We start from the raw sequence: 20,743 nt of genomic DNA on the forward strand, positions 1-20,743 counted from the left end.
AGCACGAAGACCTTCCTTCGTAGTCATAATTAAATTGTGACAGTTAAATGATAATCCATACCCTACAATGAGATATATAGCTTAATAAATTTTACAGTGCAATAAAATAAACGCTAATGTGATTGGCTAAAAGCTAATTAACTAATCATTGATGTCAGGGAAGAAAATAAATTGATTATTCGCATGCATAGACTGTTTTTCTTTATATTCAACAGTGGTCGGATTTCAATGGCCATAACTGTATATATATATATATATATATATATATATATATATATATATATATATATATATATATATATATATATATATATATATATATATATATATATATACAGTGGCGGCTTGTCAATAGGGGCCATAGGGGCCCGGCCCCACCTATATTTATTTAAGATAAAATATTTGATAATGTTAATATGTATTTTTATATATGCAAATATGCAATTATCAGCCTAAACTATTTGCAGACAAGTTTTATAAAAATAAATAGTTCTAAAGTTAGTTCTAATTTTAAACTATTTCAATTTATAAGTAATACGTTTATTTGCAATTAATTCAAAGTATTGTAGCGTTGTTTTAATTCATTGCCAATAACGGCTGGGCCGATTTTTGTTGGCCCTATTTATTTTGTTTGTAGTAATATTATTTTTGATGCGCGCGCAGAATTTATTGTGCTTTCAGATAGAACCAAAAAACGCACCGCAGGGCCTCATTGAACTGGCCCGTAAAGAAAAGAACCATAAAAAACATCACGAATTTTAAAAACTTTATACACCATTTTTAATTCTCGATTTTAAGAGTGAAGAATTTAGTTTAGAAGTTTTGTTGACTCAATAAGGTACAGTAATATTAGGAAACTTTATAACATTAAATGTAAACATTTATTAGTAAAAATAATGTAAACATTATACATTTGTTAATATTGGAATTTCACTGTGAATATTAGCAGTGTTTATATTGCAATATTAACAGTGTTAGAATTAGTTTCTTAAACTGGATATGTAAATAAAAAATTTACCAAGTAGTTATTAAGATTATAAATTAACAGGAATAAGAACATGGCAAATATATGATATTTAAAACAATGTAAGAAATTTTATAAAAAAGTTTGGAAATTTTATAGTTTGGAAAATTGATTTTAAAATATCATAAAAAAGTTCTGCATTTCTTTTATAATCAACAATCTTGTACATTTTATAATATTTGCTAATGAACTACATTTTTCAGGAATATATTGTTTTATTTATTTTTTAAAATTTTAAAGCTTATTATTTTTTTTTTACAGAGAAAAAAATTGTGGCTCAGCCATATTAATGATGATCTTGATTTGTGTATTGTTTGGCAAGTTTATATGTTGTGACACGAGAAAGCTTAGTCATTTCTTCAAATATAATAAGAGCTACTGCAATTTTGAAATTCTTGTTCTTTTCTCAATGAGGGATTGCTAAAGTTTATTTTTTCCAAATAGCTTATGTATCATATTCTGTGGCATAATGAATCAGCCATTGAAAATTGTTTACATTATTTGGTGGCAGTTTAGTCTTTTAAGTTGTCAATTGGATTGACGCTGAACCAGAGCCAATATCAACCATAATAATAAGCATTAAACACAAGTTTTAAAGCCTGGGTTTTCAAGTAAAGATTAAAATTAGTCAATATTATTATTAGTTCGATACAACAAAGGTACAAACAACAGAAGATATAAAGAACATTTTTTTTCAATCATTAAAACTCTACCACTGGTGGTACTGTTACATTTCATAATACAGCTTCAATAATTGCTACTTCCAAAAAGGCACTAATTAAAAAAATATGCAAAGTTTAGATTATTTTAAAATGTTGGACATTTACCATTGCCATCGAAATAAAAAAATCAGAGTATTTTATTGAAATGTTTTTTTTTTGTGAGGGAATAAAGCTAAAGTCAAAGAACTAAAACTATATAAATATTTATGTATGCTTACAAACAGATATTAAGTTTTTATCTTTAATTACATAAAATTGTGAAAACATGTAAAGACAATGTAAATAATCTCAAGAAGTTTACTATTATTTATGACTGACATTGTAAATGTTGTATTTAAGAATTATGGATTTAATTAACTAAAATATGTGTTGTATTATGAAAAGATTCTTTAAACAATTTTTTGTTGTAAAAGTATCTTTCGTTTCTTTTGTTGACCTTTTCATCAGAGAGTTAAATGTATATGTAATGTTACATTCTTTATTATTTTATCGATTATTAATTAAGATTAAGAGTCCTTCTTGACTGAACTACTGTTGATAAAATTTTGAATCATGCCAAAATCATATTCTAGTTACAATATAGTTTAAGGTTATCTTATTACAATAATTTAGGTTCATTAATAAGATAATTTAACATGAACAAACGTGATAGTTTATTGGCAAACGTTTCTAGTTTTTCTTGAAGGCCCAACTTCAAGGAAAACTAGAAATTAAAAATCTTGGGGCATACCAACCAAAAGGTGTTCGTATAACTCAAGTTGATGGTAAAAAAACGCGAACATTTTGTGTGACATGGTTTGAAAAAAATCATGGTTAAGTGTAAGTGATAAAAAAAATTCGTTGTTTTGTTTTTATTGTGTTTTGTTTGGTGGCGCGAGCTTGTGGGCAGAAAATGGCTGTAAAGATACAAAACAATCTTTCTGAGCGAATACAAAAACACGAATCCAGTAAAACACATATAAGTAGTTCGTTGCAGTTTCAAATGCTCGGAAAGACAAACATTTTATCGACAATTGATGCTGGATACATTCTTAGCATAAAAAAACATAATGAATTAGTTGACAAAAACAGATACATAATTGAGGGTTATAGATTGTATAAAATTTTGTGGTGTACACGAATTGCCCTTAAGAGGACATGACAAAACTATTGACTAAAATAATCGAGGGGTATTTTTAGATATGGTTTCATACACAGCTACATTGGATAGTGTGTTAAGCGATCATCTTAAAGATTCAAAAATAACAAAAAATACTTCGAAAACAAACCAAAATGACATTCTAGAATGTATGTATAAAATACATAGAAAAATTAAACGTGAGATTGATAAAGCAAGATTTGTTTCCTTGCAAGCAGATGAAACAACTGATGTATCTTGTCGTTCTCAGTTCGTCATTATTTTGTGTTATTTAAAAGGTTATCAACCAGTTAAAAGATTTATAGCATTTATTGATGTTCAGGATAGAACTGCTATGGGTCTTACAAATGTATTAAAAGAAGAATTAAATTGTTTCGGTCTGAAGGAAAAATTAATTGCACAGGCTTATGATGGTGCAACAGTTATGAGCGGATCAAGGAATGAAGTCCAAAGTCTAATGAAAGAAGTTTACCCAAATGCCCATTATGTCCACTGCTATGCACACCAATTGAATTTAGTTTTGAAAAAAGTTTGTTCGTCGAATAAGCGAGTAAGAACATTTTTTTCTTCTTTAAGTGGATTTGGCGTGTTCTTTACATCCTCACCAAAACGAAATGATTTACTTCGCGAAATTACTTTTAAACAGCTACCAAGAGTTTGCGAAACACGATGGAATTTCCGTTCAAAAATAGTTACTTGCATAAAAGAAAACAAAACAAAGATTGGGAAATGTTTTAATAAAATTATAAACGATGAAGGATGGGATGATACAAGCGTGTGGCAATCTGTTGAGTTCAAAAAATGTTTGGAAGACTTTTTGGAGTTCTTTGGAGACCTTTGGAGACCTTTGGAGTTCTTTGGACCTTTGGAGACCTTTGGAGTTCAACTTTTTTTTACCTATTTTTTATTCAATTTTAAAACATGTTGATGTACTTTACAATATATTGCAATCAAGTTACAGCAACACTATAACAATCAAGGAGGCTTTTGAAAAATTTGAGTTTTCTATAAATTTTGTGCGAAATAGCATCACTAATAATGTTTCGATAATAATGGATTGATTCTTAACAATTGCGAAGAAATGCATGAAAACCAAATGAAACGAAACACATCAATCGAACTACTAATAGAAGATGCTAAAGATGCTTGTGATAAAATTATTTACGAAATTAACGAGGTTTAGAAGCATTGAAATATTTAAATCATTTTCAATTTTAGATCCCAAAAATTTCAAATTTAATAGACAACATTTTCCTCGGAATCATAAAAAATATTCTAACAAACTATCCAATGCTGAGTGAAGTTAAGTTGATGTCCGAATTAACTGTTTCGTATGAAAATGCTGTTTTTAGTAATATCGGCACCATTAATGCCCTATCCCAATTTATGCATGAAAATAACTTGATTGAAACATTTTCTGAAGTATCAAAGTTGATAGAGATTGTTTTAGTCACACCGTTCAGCATCGGCTGTGTCTACAGCCGATGCTGAACGGTGTTTTATTACTTTAAAAAGAGTTAAGACACTTTTGAGAAATTCCACAGGTCAAGATCGATTGAATGCATTAGCTGTACTATCAATACATAAAGATTATTTACAGGATATTGATCAGTTTAATTAAAAAGTAATCGAAATGTTTTCTCTTATGAAACAGAGAAGAGCAGAATATTTGTATAAATAATATACTTAAATCATTGTTTTTAACATCATTCTTTATTTTAAAATATATTATACCTTTATGAAAATTATAGTGTTAAACGTATTTTATATTTATGACTTACTTTAAACTAACTAAAAGTTTTTACCATAAAGTTAAAATAAAAAAAAAATCTAAAAAAGAAATCTGTTCAAATCATAATGCACCACTATCAGGGCAGTTTTCAGTCAGTTTTTGCTGCTTTTTACGTAGGTTTAAAAGATTCAATGCCATTAAATACTTATGCTTTATTTTGCTAGCGCTTTAAATTAAATACTTATGCTTTATTTTGCTAGCGCTTAACTCTCTCAACCAATCAAAAAACGCTAGCGACCAAAGAATTCCTAACAAACACCTAAGTATCAGTTACGCTGACAGCGAGTCGTTGCGATATTTTTTGCTTAATATTTGCTGGCCCCACCAAAGTTTATTGTCACCGGCCGCCACTGTATATATATATATATATATATATATATATATATATATATATATACATATATATATATATATATATATATATATATATATATATATATATATATATATATATATATATATATATATATATATACATATATATATATATATATATATATATATGTATATATATATATATATATATATATGTATATATATGTATATATATATATATATATGTATGTATATGTATATATATATATATATATATATATATATATATATATATATATATATATATATATATATATATATATATATATATATATATATATATATATCTTTCGATTTTTTATATATTTAATTGTCTCAATTCTATCAGTAAGTCTAATCTGCACATCAGACTTTTTAACTGTTTTATTTACTTGTAAGAAGAATTATAGTAAGCATACAGGTGCAATTTCTATGTGCTTCTTTTACAACATTAAGGGCAAATACGCCCAGACAGAACATTCTCATATAGAATTATTGTATGAAGTTAAGTGGTTAAGTCCATTAGTTTAACTTGAATATAAGTTCTTTTTATTTTACTTTATCTCTTACCCGTGTAACATTTTCTACTTTCTTCCAAAGAGTTTTTATTTGATAATATAGTAATTTCTCAAAATTATAACTGGCATTTGAAGCTTAACACTTGCTTTTATCTTTTGAGCAAAAACTAATGAAACTTGTTCGCCAACGAGATCTTTCTTAGAATATTTTTTTTGGTGAAAACTCTTTTGTTTTTCTATAAATATTCTTTTTGAATAACTGCTCTTTTTGTAGGCAGCTTACTAGAAAAAAATCCTTTCCAGGTCAAATAAACCCTAAATTTTATTAATGGATTGATGTATAGTCTCAACTATAGACAATTTATGAATAAGTAAAATAAATAACAAATAACATATTAAACAATTACAAATTACTATCTTATAAAAGAATTAAACTGAGGAGAGAGTCAAAACTGCTAAATTTATACATACATACATGCATACACACATACATACATACATACATACATACATACATACATACAAACATACATACATACATACATACATACATACATACATACATACATACATACATACATACATACATTCATACATACATACATACATACATACATACATACATACATACATACATACATACATACATACATACATACATACATACATACATACATACATTCATACATACATAATACATACATATATACATACATACATATATACATACAAACATACATACATACATACAGACACACATACATACATACATACATACATACATACATACATACATACATACATACATACATACATACATACATACATACATACATACATACATACATACATACATACATACATACATACATACATACATACATACATACATGCATACATACATACATACATACATACATACATTCATACATACATAACATATACATATATACATACACACATATATACATACAAACATACATACATACATACAGACACACATACATACATACATACATACATACATACATACATACATACATACATACATACATACATACATACATACATACATACATACATACATACATACATACATACATACATACATACATACATAAATACATAAATACATACATACATACATACATACATACATACATACATACATACATACATACATACATACATACATACATACATACATACATATATAAATACAAACATACATACATACATACATACATACATACATACATACATACTTACATACATACATACATACATACATACATACATACATACATACATACATACATACATACATACATACATACATACATACATACATACATAAATACATACATACATACATACATACATAAATACATACATACATACATACATACATACATACATTCATACATACATAATACATACATATATACATACATACATATATACATACAAACATACATACATACATACATACAGACACATATACATACATACATACATACATACATACATACATACATACATACATACATACATACATACATACATACATACATACATACATACATACATACATACATACATACATACATACATACATACATACAGAGGGTTACAAATGTCATCGTACAGTAAACTATTTAATAAATTTAGTCATTTTTTATATATTTTTCAGGTTTTTTTGACAAAATTATGCACAAAATTCTTTTTATAGATCAAAATTAATGCGACATTAATTTTGATCTAGAAAAGAAAAATATTATATTTTTAGAAAATTCCTTCGACAAACTTAGATACATGAAAAAGGTCTTGTTTAAAATGTTACAAAAGTCTTAAATATATATAAAATATAAAATCTTTCAGAAAAACAAAAAAAAGTGTTAAGAAAGGTATCAAAAAACCAAATATTAATAACGTGTTGTTTATCCCTAGCTTTTTACAACAACTCTCAATCGATCTGGCATAGAATGAACCAATTGTTTTGTAATTTCAAGACTTAAACAATTCCATGCACTCTCTAAGGCCACTTCCATCTGTAGTTTGTTAGTGAAGTGAAATTTACGCAGTTCAATTTTCAATTTTGACCATAAATGCTCAATTGGGTTGAGATCTGGACTTTGAGTTGGTGTTTTGATCACTCCAGGACAATTGCAGAGCATCCAGAACCGTGTATCAAAAGCACTATGCTTTGGATCGTTGTCCTGGTATTACTTATATACACCAGTCAATCCTAATTTTTCAGCACTTTGGTTTAAGTTTTGTTTTAGGACATCAATATTAACATCGGCGTTCATGGTAGTTTCTATAAAATGCAATTTACCAACCCTAGAAGTTGCATTACAGCTCCAAATCATGACATCACCCCCGCCATGTTTGACTGTTGCTACCATATTTCACTCTCCTAACTCTGTACTTGATCTTCTCCAAACAATGACATGCCCGTCCGATCCAAACAAAGTAAATTTGCTCTCCCAGAATTCTTTAGGCATCGAAATGTACTTTTTAGCAAATTCTAAACAGGCTTTTCAATTCGGCTTAGAAATGAAGAACTTCTTTTTTGCTACTCTTCCATGAAAAGTTTTTTTCTTTTAATATCGTTCAACTGTTTGCACACTTACAGTTTGTCCAAGATCAAGTTCTAAGCCTTTAGTCAATTTAGGAGCGCTCCGCTTTGACTGCATCTTGATTTTTCATATCAACTAATTCTCAGTTCATTCCGAAAAAACTTTTGGGCGGCCAGTTCATGGTTTAGTTTGAACAGAACTCGCAGTAGATAATTTTTTTATAATAGACCGAACCATGAATTTTGGCATACAAAGCATTTCTTTTATCTGTGGCAGTGATTTCCCATTTTGATAGTGAGAAACAAGATTCTTCATCACGTCTGGCAAATCTTTTCTAGTAGGCTTCATTTTCAAAATTACCAATTTTTTATTGCACAAAACTTCCCATTGGGTTTTAAAATGACAATATCATTAATGCTGAAAACCAAACCATTGAAAATGTAAAGCTAATGAAAACATAAACAACAGATAAAGGGGTCGAACTAGACTTTTGTAACATCAAAAAACTGATTTTTCGTATTTATTAACTTTTTGACGTAATTTTCTTACAGTTAAGTATTATTTCTTATGTTATATATTAAACAAGGATATTATAAATATCCTTGTTTAATATATAACATAAGAAATAATACTTATATATATATATATATATATACATATATATATATATATATATATATATATATATATATATATATATATATATATATATATATATATATATTATGGTTGAGGAATTAGCAGCTTTTTAAGCATTTTATATATATATATATATATATATATATATATATATATATATATATATATATATATATATATATATATTATATATATATATATATATATATATATATATATATATATATATGTATATATATAGATATATATAGATATATATATATATATATATATATATATATATATATATATATATATATATATATATATATATATATATATATATATATATTGCTGAACGCTCTTAACCTTGATAATTTTAAATTGTTAACAGTGTCTCAATGCAATGATTACTGATAGCATACCGTATCAAATAGCTACAGGTAAAAAGGAACACAAGATTTAAAAAAATATGTATCCATTTTTCCTATATTATTCTACAACAATAGATGTTGGTAACCCCAATACTTCTTGTGCAAATCACGGTCCAGGTAAGGTAGATGACAGCTCAAAAAACTAGTTAAACAAACCTTTCAACCGGATTACTCGGAACATCTTCGATTTGTTGACCTGTCGGTGAGAAGTTCTTATTGCAAACACCCCACACCAAAACCAGATCAAAAAAAAAGTTATCAGTGTGTACAACGAAAATAAGACAAACATTGCATTATACATGTTTCCGTACAGCTAATACAATTATGAGACAATTAGTATATGTCAATCTATTTCTACTCATGCTGTTCATGATCCAAGTATAGTAGGTGATAGCTGTAAAGACCAGTCAAAACAAATTGTTCAGTCGGATTACGCGGAACATCTTCAATTCAATGATCTGTAGGTGAGAGGTTCTTACTGCTATCATCTCACACAACCAAGAGATCGAAGGAATAGCATTTAAGATTACAATTGAATGAATATACACAGCAACAGTAAAAAGGACACGCAACGTTTTACGGATGTGTTCATGCATCTAATATAATTGTGAGAAAATGAGTATAGGTCAATCTAGTATTACGCATGCAGTGTGTGATCTAGGTATAGTAGGCAGTAGCTGTAAAAACTACTTAAAACAAATTGTTCCGTTGGATTACCCGGAACATCTCCAATTTTTTGACATGTTGGTGAGAGGTTCTTCCCGCTCACACCCCACACATCAGAGAGAAGGGACACCATTAAAGAGTAGAATAGAATGAATATACATAACAACAGTAAAAAAAAACACACAAAGTTTTACGTATGTACCAATGTAACTAGTATTATTCTAAGGCTATTCGTATAAATTAGTAAAATTCTAATCATGCAGATCTTGATCCTGGTGAACGCTCAAAGAACTAATTAGGACAAACCGATCAGTCGGATCACCCGGAACATCTACGATTCGTTGACTTATTGGTGAGAAGTTCTTGCAAACACCCTACACAACAACCAGATTAGTAGAAAAGTATCCATTAAACTAAAAGTTGATAAGTCTTCGCATAACCCTAAGCATACTAAATGCATAAAGTCTAATGGAAACTTTGAGACCATGTCAAAATTTAATTCAATTTAAAACACCACTAAGATATTCAGAATGCTTTTGATTACAAAAATCTGAATCAGTGCTTAAAATTGATGAAGTATGTGGGAGTAATATCTTGCCACACCACTCTCCTTTTCGAACACAATGCTCGCATCAGTTATAACCATTGTGTCCCTTAATACACTTAACAAATGCTCTAGCTGGTACATCACATATGATAACAGCAATATTGATTTCATACTCAATAATTTCATAGATTAAACCATCTTTCGGAAGAACTTTGAACTCTACCAAAAATTTATGCAGATAATTAAAAATGGAATTAGGTTTTTGGGCACCAATTTTTAAACAAATCTCTAAAAACACCAATTTGGGTGTTTTTAGAGATTTGTTTTAAAGGCTCTGACAGCAACATTTATAAACAGCAACAACTTTTGGAAAATTTTATTTAAAATTTTTTTACATGTTTGTTTAAATTTTGTCACTATTTTAGATTTTCATTTTATAATTTCTTATGTTTTTTTAATATAAAATACTTTTGGAGCATTATTCTCTTTTACAATCAGCTATCAAATTGATTAAACTGACTTGATCAGCTTGAGCTTTAATTTGAAGCTAATAAGTTTAAAGCTGAAGCTGAAATATCAGTTGCAACCCTAACTTTATAGTCAACATATTTAATGTGATGTAAATACTTTATCATAATACATGTGTTTTTTATACTTGAATACTTATTTTTTTAATTTATAATTTATTTTTTTTTCAATGCGTGTTTTTTTATAATATTTAATACTTAAGAAAATATCGACTTTTACCCAATATTTCTTAGATAGAAATAATATTTTCTTACCCTGATCGTGGGAATAAACAAAGGTTATATTTACTCCTATCATTATATTTGTCCCCTAAAGTTCATGCAAGTCTTTCATACATGGCTCTCACTAATTCTAATAAAAAAAAGTTTTTACTATTTTTATTATTATTATTATATTTACTAACCTGACATAATTATATTTATCAAAAATATATTCTGATTGTTGAAATCACTTTTACTCATTTCAGTATGCAAATATTGTCAACAGTCAGAGTGCTCCAAGCAAAAAAATTCTTAAACATGCTGCAAAATACAAGGTATACATAAGATACATACCATATTTGACCTATTTTTGTTCCGTTAACCTGGAATTTAATATTTTTATTCCAACATTTTAAAATAAAGTTATGAAAAAGAAAAACTGTGTTTAACTTATTATAACTCAGTTATAATAAATAAACATATGATCATGATCTATATCATAACTATTATCTTTTTTTAGTTATCGTTATTTATGTTAAAGTTATTAGGCTAAATTAAAGTTTTATATTAAAAATTTGAATGCAAAAGTTCATATCAATAAAAATTTTATCACATTGTAAACTTAAGTTAAATATTATAACCCGCTAAAAAATGACGCGTTGATTTGATGTTGATTCAATGTTTCTCGTCAACATTAATTCCATATTGATTTTTTGTCCAAAATGTTAGCCACTTATCAACGTTGATTTGGTGTTTACAAACAACGTTGATCGAATGTTGCTTTTCAACGTTTAATCAACAATCATTTTTTCTTGGTGATTCAACACTGATTTTTATAATAGCCGACGGTATTTTGATATCGCTTTTTGATGCATATATCAAAAAAGTATATATCAACAGTTTACGAAATATATATATATATATATATATATATATATATATATATATATATATATATTTATATATATATATATATATATATATATATATATATATATATATATATATATTTAAACAACTTTAAAATGTATTCTACAAAATAGAGTGTTCAATGTTCTTAAAAGATCTGAGCAATTATAAATTAGTAGGCAATCACTTAAGAAAATTTTTTTTCATTTAACACTGTATTTCATCAATAAAAAGACTCATCAGAAATGCTCTCATCAATAAAAAAACTCAGTATTTCTGATGAGTCTTTTTATTAATGAAACACAGTGTTAAATGAAAAAAAACTTTGTTAAGTGATTTTCTACTGATTTATAATTTATATATATATATATATATATATATATATATATATATATATATATATATATATATATATATATATATATATATATATATATTATGTATGTATATATATATAAAATATTTGTATATAAAATTTATACATATTGCTCAAATCTTTATTTGTTTTGTAAAAAACAGGCTGTAAATAAAGGTTTTAGCAAAAAATTTATTGATAGAGCAATTCAAAGCTAACTCAAAAGAATAATGAAAGAAAGTAGGCACTGCATTAAGTAAGAAAGTTTTTTATTGAATTTAACACAAAATTTACATTTTCAAACAATTTATTTAGCGTTTGCAGCATTGTTCATTTTCAAAACTTTTCGATTGAGTCGTGTTCCTGAATGCCTTAAAAATTTCGAAATGCCTGAATAACATTCGCAATTTTTTGCATCATGATGCTATCGTGTAATCGCATCTAAATCAAAAATTCAAATCAAATTTGAAAAAAATCAAACTGCAGAAATTATAGCAAATAGTTACATAAATGACTGACTAGGATAAACAAAATATATTTCCTGTGAAATAAAAAATCTAAAAAAATGCATAAAACCATTCTTACCCACTATCATATGATACAGGGTGTATGTTTTAAAATTTATCTTCAATGAACCACCCGAGACATTAAAACAGGCCCCAGCGTCCTCGCTCATCAACAACTTTCCAAAAGCAAAAGCCGATTTATATTACCTCCACAACGACTAAGAGAACTCATCTATTATTAAAAAAATAAAAATTACTTAAGGGTCAGAATACATATTATGTTCATTCTATATGAATGAAATTATTTTAATTTCAATACATGGATTTTTAAAATTGACTCTTGAATCACTTTTCTCTTTTATCTATTTTTGCCATCCAACTCAACGCAAATCTTTTTTGAAAATCTTTAAAAAAAAAATGTAGTAAAATAAACAATATTATTATTATTTATGTAAAATATTTTGTAAAAAATTAACCATGAAAAATTACCGAAATGGAAAAAATAAATAAAACTTTTATTTAATTTACCCTGGCAAGACAAATGTTTTTCTTTGCTATCCTCTTTATCCAAAACACAATTTTTAGAGCCATTTTCTACCTAGGTATAGATAAATTATACATACAAAAATTAAATAAAATTTTTAAACATTATATAGTGATTTTTATTTAAACTTGTCAACAAACATATATTTATAAAATATTTGTCAACAAAATTATATTCTATAACATATAGATTTCTATTAACTTTTTTACTGCACACGCACACAGATTTTAATTAGAACAAAAGCAAAATTAGGACTTTTTTTTACCAATATATTTGAAGACAACATCATTTTCCCTTGAGATAGATTAGTTTCTTTCGAGAAGTCATTGTTATGTTCAGCAACTGAAAAGCTTGCTATTTCACTGTGTAAATGGGGAGTTGATATTGATTTAAAAACATCTATAATTCAATAAAAAAAAAAGCATTTTATTTTAACAAACCATTATTTTACTTTTACAAAAATAGTTAACCTGCTATATTTGGAATCACGTTAGATGTTCTTTAGCTATTTGAACTATCAAAATAGTATCTTCCGTATAGTTCTTCATCACCAACCACAATATCTTCATCACTTTCACAAAATGTCATTGCTGTCTTTCTCCTTTAATATAAACTTTACTTTATAAACAAAAAAAGTGCATGATTTGTGTAATTCTTTATTGCAAAATTTTTTATTTGTTAAAAACTAATTTTAGTAAAATTTACTTTTGCTTTGTCCCTTTTTTCTCTTCGGTGTCAGTTTCAATATTTGAAGTATCTGCTGCTTTCTCTAAGTGTGACTGAGCTTCTTCATAAACACAAATCTATGTAAGTAAAATCATTTATCAATATCTAATGAAGATGTAATTGAAATGTTTGCGGCAAAAGCAGGCCCTGTGAGAATGGAGTGCAATTGGTGAACCACATAAATTAATGAATTTCAATGAAAAACCCATGAAAATTAATGAACTTTTTAGTTTTTAAAAAACACTAAAAGTTTAAAAAAAAAAACTAAAAACATGGTTAAAAAAACTTTTTTTAATCGTTGGAAATCTTTTTTAAACATTCTAAAGACATTCAGAACATATAATTTAAACAAATGCCATTTGGAATATTGGATTTAAAGTAAGTGATATTAAATGAGACAATAGTCATATTGTAAAGGGGGCCTAAAATAAATTTGCACTAGCACATGTTTATCCTCTCCAGTGCCCTGGTCAAAACATACAGTTCAATATCTAATTCAATTATTTTACATTTTTTTATAGTAATATGCAAATCTGTAGTGTATAGAATCCTCGCAGGGTATATCTTCCAATCAGAGGTTGATGCCTGCAAGGTTGTGACAGCTTTAAGAATCGCAGCGGAACTTTTAAATGGCAGCCAGAAGCATTTCCCATCATTTTTCATCCAACTTTTAGCAATCACTTCCACTTCTTTAATTTTTCCATTTAAAAATTCAACAATGGCAAATGAAGTTTCAATATTCTGGTGCAATTTAATTCTAAACAATCTTATATAAGTTACAAAATAAAATTAAAAATACATTAGAGATTAAAAACAATGAACTTTGTAAAACGCTTTTTAGATTTATTAATGTAAAACGCCAGTGTAAATATTTTATTATTTCTATAAACATACCAGGTATTTGTTTCACACAAAAAATTTATAAATAAAATGCATTAAACTCACTTTAAATTTGTTCAATGAACTACATATTTGACAAATTTACAACAAATTTTACAAAATGACACATGCACAGACATTTTTTAAAATTGATGGTCTGCAAGTATAATCAAAGTTTGTGTTTTTAATTCAAGAAATCAGTGATCATAAGCAATATCACAATGTCTAAGCAGAAAAAAAGCATAACCACCTTTTTGAACAGGTATCATCAAGTCTTTTTTTTAAAAGTTCTTTTTTTTTTCCGGAAAAATTGTTTTTAGGTTGGCTAATGAATTTACATAACAAACGTCTAAATAAGATGTTTCAAAACAATCAGGAAAAAACTTTCGAACTGAATGAGGATTTAGAGCCTTGCATTTTGCAAGATCTACCAAAACCTCTTCTACTAAAATAAACCCTTTGCCTTAAATAAAATAAACTCTGTCTCATAGATTTGATGTGATCTTTTTATTTACCACTTGGGCAGAAATTTCTTTACCATTCCTTTCTCTAAGAAAAATATCCAACTTTTTTCTCTCATCTAATTGATTCACTATTTGGGCAACAGTCTGATGTGATTTTCGCACCATTTTTTTAATTCAACCCAAAATGTTTTCAAAAGGAAATGCTGATAGATGATCAAGACTCTCCCCAAAGTTAACACAATCATCAGCTAAATGAATCATGCTATGAACATTGTATATTACCAAGATCTCCCCATACAAAATTTGTACTTCTCTGACAAACCATATAAGCAGCTGTTTAGCAAATGCCACTAACAATTCATTTTTGGCCATTTTATTAGAAAGCAGTATGTGCATAGCAATTGAAAAAGAAATAAATAAATCATAGTTTTATTTATTTTTCCTTAAAATAAATAAAACAACAGGTCCAGCATAAAGCACAATAATCGAAACTCTGTTGCTTTCCACTTCTCAAGTTCATTTAAAGAGCGTGGTCTATGTTGAAAATTAGATGGTGTACAACTTCGTAAATTTATGAGTTTTTGAAATACTGTCTTTAACAGATTGACTTATTCTAATACATCGGGGACCTTTACACCAGTTTATTAGAAGTTTTTTAACTACTCCAAGACATACAAGGTGCATATAGTCTAATGGGAATCCAGTTACCATTGGGAAATTTAACTGAACAAGTGGAGAAAGACTCTCAAGTTGGTGACCTTCTTTATAAAAATTATTTTTAAAAGCCATGTCAGTACAAAGTAAAGTAGTCGTTTCCAATAATCTTACGCCATGTTTTTGTGTGCCATTTGCCATACATCTTTCACAGCTATGATAGCCACTATGCCCTATAATGCATTTAACAAATGCTCTTGCAGACGCATCACAAACCAAAGCTTTAATAGTCACCAGCAGCTGTTTATACCCATTAGTTTGCAATTTTTTCATTTCAAGAATAAAATCTTCAAAGTACTCATCCAAATTGTTTGGTTTTCCCTGACCATGCCAAATTGCAACAGCGTAGGATCCTTTTCTGTTAATTGTAACTAGTATAGGCCAAATGGAAGTCTTTTTACTATTTTACATAGGTGTGCCATCAATACTTACAATTTGATCAAGCGTTTCCTTATTTCCAACTGTTGATATGTAATAATCAATTGCACTTTTAACTTCAAGATATATATAATCGCCTACACTGACATAAAAAACATTAACTTTTTGAAGAGATTTTTGTAATGTCTGCCAGCATTTCGATATAGATGGAGTAAATTTATTTAAGTGAAATAAAAGTGCATTTAAAGCATCATCTTTTATACAGTGTTTTAATGACCACTCATACAAAAAATCTTTTGTTGAAGTTAGAGTATCAACACTACTGTATAAACTATTTTTAAATGCAATGTCGTCAACATCACAATAATTAGATTTAACTTTACTTAAACAAAATTTATTTTCTGGCGAAGTGATTGAAAACATCAATATATCACTGTGCACATCTTCAGAAACTTCAAAAATCTTTTGAATGTCTAAATCTAGATGAACACAATTCCCTCTACCAACAATGTTGCACTCTTCAAGAAGATATTTTATTCTTTTTTCAGTATTTCGTTTTTCTTTCATAAATTCTCTCATATATAGGCTTCTGTCATATTTAGGCATTATTATCTTTATTTTATTACATCACAAAAGAAAAAAAAATAAAAGGCATTATTGTTCTTATACAGAAAAAATCAATTTAAATTGCATTTTGTACTATATTATTTAAGTTTGCAGTCAGAATTTATCAGGCAAATACTTGCAGCCATTAATAATTTGCTATGATAATAGTAATGTTATTATAATAAGCATAAATAAGCCAAATTGCTGCTAAGTTTTGACTTTTTCATGTTAAATTTTTAAAATATTTATATTAAGATGTTCTATTATCCTCAAATAGTTAAAGAACTACCCTAATTTCATTAGGATAATCTTTATTCAAGAACTGAAAAAACAATTACTTAATAAAATATATGTTTTTTAATAAAGTTTATATTCATTTCATACCGTATAATACAATTAAAATTTGAACAAACGTTTTATAACCACCAAAAATAACAAAAAAATCCCAGCAGAAAATGCTCAGCAAATTACTGTTAGTAAACGGCTCAATAAATTTGTTTTTTGTCAACAGTAAATCAACGAACGCTCAGTGTTTGTAAATAAATGTTGATTTGCTGTTGATAACATTGCTGTTGTTACAACATCCATTAATGGTTGATCGCCGTTGATCGCTAATGTCAACGCAAAATCAACGTTGATCAACATCAAATCAACGCTTCATTTTTTAGAGGGAAGTATTTGCAAGTATAAGTAGGGGAGACCGGGGCTAGTTGGCCGCAGGGGTAAGTTAACGAACTGCGTTTATCTTAAGAGCCTTTCATCAGAAAGTAACAAAAATAACTCAGAAACTTCCTTATTGACCATTTCATCATTCACTGTATTATTGTCAGGATTCGCGCATGCGCATGGGAGATATTGAGATTTATGCGTTTCTTGGACAAAAACGTAACTTTTAGAACATCGCTTCCTTTTTACTTTACAAAGAAAATACTTAGTCGTATGAAAAAAAAAGTTTTTTTGGAAATTTTAAAAGTTCCAGTCACAATTGGTTTACTATATCCTGTCTGACTTTTTTTTCAAAGCTGCCGTTTTTCAGGATCTATAGACTGTTTATTAAAAAAAAGCTTTCGGGGTAAGTTTTTCACGGGGTAAGTTGGCTCATAGCATTTACTATGGAAAAAAATATTTATTTTTATCAAATTATTATTATTTTTTTTTTTAATTTTTAACAACATTGAAAAAATTTATTCTTACAAAAGAATTTAAAAAAATTTTTTTAGTTTTTTTCTCCACAGATAAAAGGTGGGCTACTGTTTCGCCTTTATACGGACTAATATTTGGTACCAGCTAAAAGTAATATTGAATTTTGGGATAAAATTGTTGCAAAAATTAATTTTAAAAAAATTTCTAATAATTTTGCAATTAATAGTGCATTAATAATCATTTTTATAGTTTGCGCCAACTTACCCCGTGGTAGGGTAAGTTGGCGCAAATTTTTTTTTTTTTTGAGGGTCCGGAAAGGCCCCAAGAATTTATTTTTGTAAATGAATGCAAATTTTATAAGGTACCCTAATCCATACTCTTTAAGACTACACTTTAACATTTTTTTAAAAATGTACTGTTAGGGCTACAGAGCTCATAGAGTAAAAACCGAGCCAACTAGCCCCGGTCTCCCGTATTGTAAGTATAACTTATTATTATGTATATTAAGATATTATTGTTAATATTAATATTACAAGCGTTAATGTTAATATTACAAGCGTTCAATTTTAAATCAAAGTCAAAAAATATCAATGAATAAAAAATGCATTTTATGCATAACAGTGAAGCCATTTTTTGAATTTATATGTAAACACTTAATATTTATATCTGACGGTGGGTAAACTTCGTTAAAATCGGTTATTTTGCTTGCATAAAATAATGAAAAACCAATGAAAAAGAGTGGATCTTTAAAAACGATTTAAAAGCTATAAAATTCCTCAATATAACCTATTCATCACAACATTCGTCTGTTTGCTCTTTTCAAATGTTTCGGACTAAACCAATATTTTGATTAACCTCAAAGCAGTAATTACCATTACAAGCAGAAACAAAACTTTATACTTTGATCAATTTAAAAATGCAAACAGTGTCTCAATGGAATAATTACTGCATGTTTAATAGTTACTGGAACATAAGCTCAACAAATATGTTAAACTTTGTAAATTTATTTAAAAAAAAATAAAAAAATTCTTTTTAAATAGTAAAAAATAAATGAAATTTTAAAACAACGTCTATTTAATGGAGTTTTACAGTGAAAAAATACACCGAAAAAAAAATTTCTCTTTAAATACAATGTAAATGTATACAAAAAATATAATGCATAAAAGTTAGGTTTTTAAATTTTTTTCACGCACAATACGAATTATAAATGGAAACCATCGAATAAGTTTTGTAATGATTTTTTTATAATCAGTTTAAACCTTTTGGGAACCTTATGGGAAACCCGTCAATTGCCCAGATCCTTCGGCCCTGATAAAAACCAGATAAAACTCAATCATTCAAATTTGATGGATTTTTTTAACATATGGGGCTCGTCCTGAAACCAAAACACTTACCCGTCAAAATCCCGTTCCTGTAAGCCCAGACAAAAACCATACGGTACCCGTCTATCAATGTTGGCTGGGATTTTATTGATAGCTCAGGGGTTAAGTGCGTTTTAATCTGTGTTTTTTTGGGGGTTTAATACCGCCAATACCTCTTAGTTTAATAATACTTTTAATACCTCTTAGCTTAATAAGTTTTGAAATTTTTTCAATTTTGCTTATATATTTATAGCAAAAAAATAATAATATAGCAAAAAATGACCGCTTTCTCTATGCTGCATGTCCGCTATTTATATGCTATCTTTCTAACTCGACTTCTGAGTTTCACTAGATTATCCTTCGTTCTTCTAAACTCACTTACTCTTGGTCAGCGAAGTGGGTCATGATGCTCTTTAGTGAGCTGAATTCGTCTTCGCGGGCCTTTGTAATGTGGCCTTTGTATGGCAATTAGCCGGAGAAGAATAAACCACAATACCAAAATATAGCAAAAAAGACTTCTAAAATTTAAAATATGTATTTAAGCCTTCTCATTTTATAGATATATTATACGCGATTATTCCATTTAATGCCTGCAAACTCAACATATGCTAAAGACGTTTACACTTACAGACTTTTGTAAGTAACGATATAAAAACGGAACTAAGAAGATCTTAGACCACTAAAACATAGTCCTAAAAAAAAGTTTATTTTTATTATCATCAATAAAAACTATAAAATAATATTAAACACTAATCTAAAAGTTAAGCCATAAAAATTTTGCGCTCTGACGTCAGTTTTTGGCAAATTAAACTTTTATTCGTCAAGTTTCCCTTTGCATTTATCTCACATTTTTTGATTAATTTTAATTACTTTGCATACAATTGCACAAAAAGATATAAAACTGGTACAGATATATCATTTCACGGATATGAGTTTGTATTTATTACAATAGCAATAAATAAAAAGTTTTTATCCTTATTAGAATATATCCCATAAAAATTTATTCTATATATCTTTAATAGAAGGAGTTTTCCT

At 27.5% G+C, this 20,743-nt stretch overlaps 1 protein-coding gene and 1 long non-coding RNA gene across 3 annotated transcripts; one reads left to right on the forward strand and one right to left on the reverse strand.

The window, feature by feature from the left end:
- The first annotated feature begins 2,927 nt into the window (after positions 1 to 2,927).
- On the forward strand, positions 2,928 to 3,812 carry LOC136090907 (zinc finger MYM-type protein 1-like). The gene has a single exon (XM_065817883.1). The coding sequence runs from the start codon at positions 2,928 to 2,930 to the stop codon at positions 3,810 to 3,812; it is 885 nt and encodes a 294-aa protein (XP_065673955.1).
- Positions 3,813 to 12,639: 8,827 nt separating this feature from the next.
- On the reverse strand, positions 12,640 to 17,852 carry LOC136090595 (uncharacterized). Of its 2 annotated transcripts, XR_010643550.1 has the most exons (7): positions 14,143 to 17,852; positions 13,908 to 14,038; positions 13,703 to 13,836; positions 13,422 to 13,491; positions 13,213 to 13,297; positions 12,973 to 13,125; positions 12,640 to 12,828 (listed from the first exon to the last, which is right to left on the reverse strand). It is a non-coding gene; the product is annotated as an uncharacterized LOC136090595 (long non-coding RNA). The 2 variants fall into 2 exon arrangements; XR_010643551.1 differs by lacking the exon at positions 13,213 to 13,297.
- Between the last annotated feature and the right edge of the window lie 2,891 nt (positions 17,853 to 20,743).

The sequence above is a fragment of the Hydra vulgaris genome, chromosome 14 (assembly GCF_038396675.1).
Source record: "Hydra vulgaris chromosome 14, alternate assembly HydraT2T_AEP".
Taxonomy (NCBI): Eukaryota; Metazoa; Cnidaria; class Hydrozoa; order Anthoathecata; family Hydridae; genus Hydra; species Hydra vulgaris.

Bases quoted from the DNA above. Each gene is read 5' to 3' on its own strand.
- LOC136090907 (XM_065817883.1), top strand. From the start codon at position 2,928: ATGGTTTCATACACAGCTACATTGGATAGTGTGTTAAGCGATCATCTT.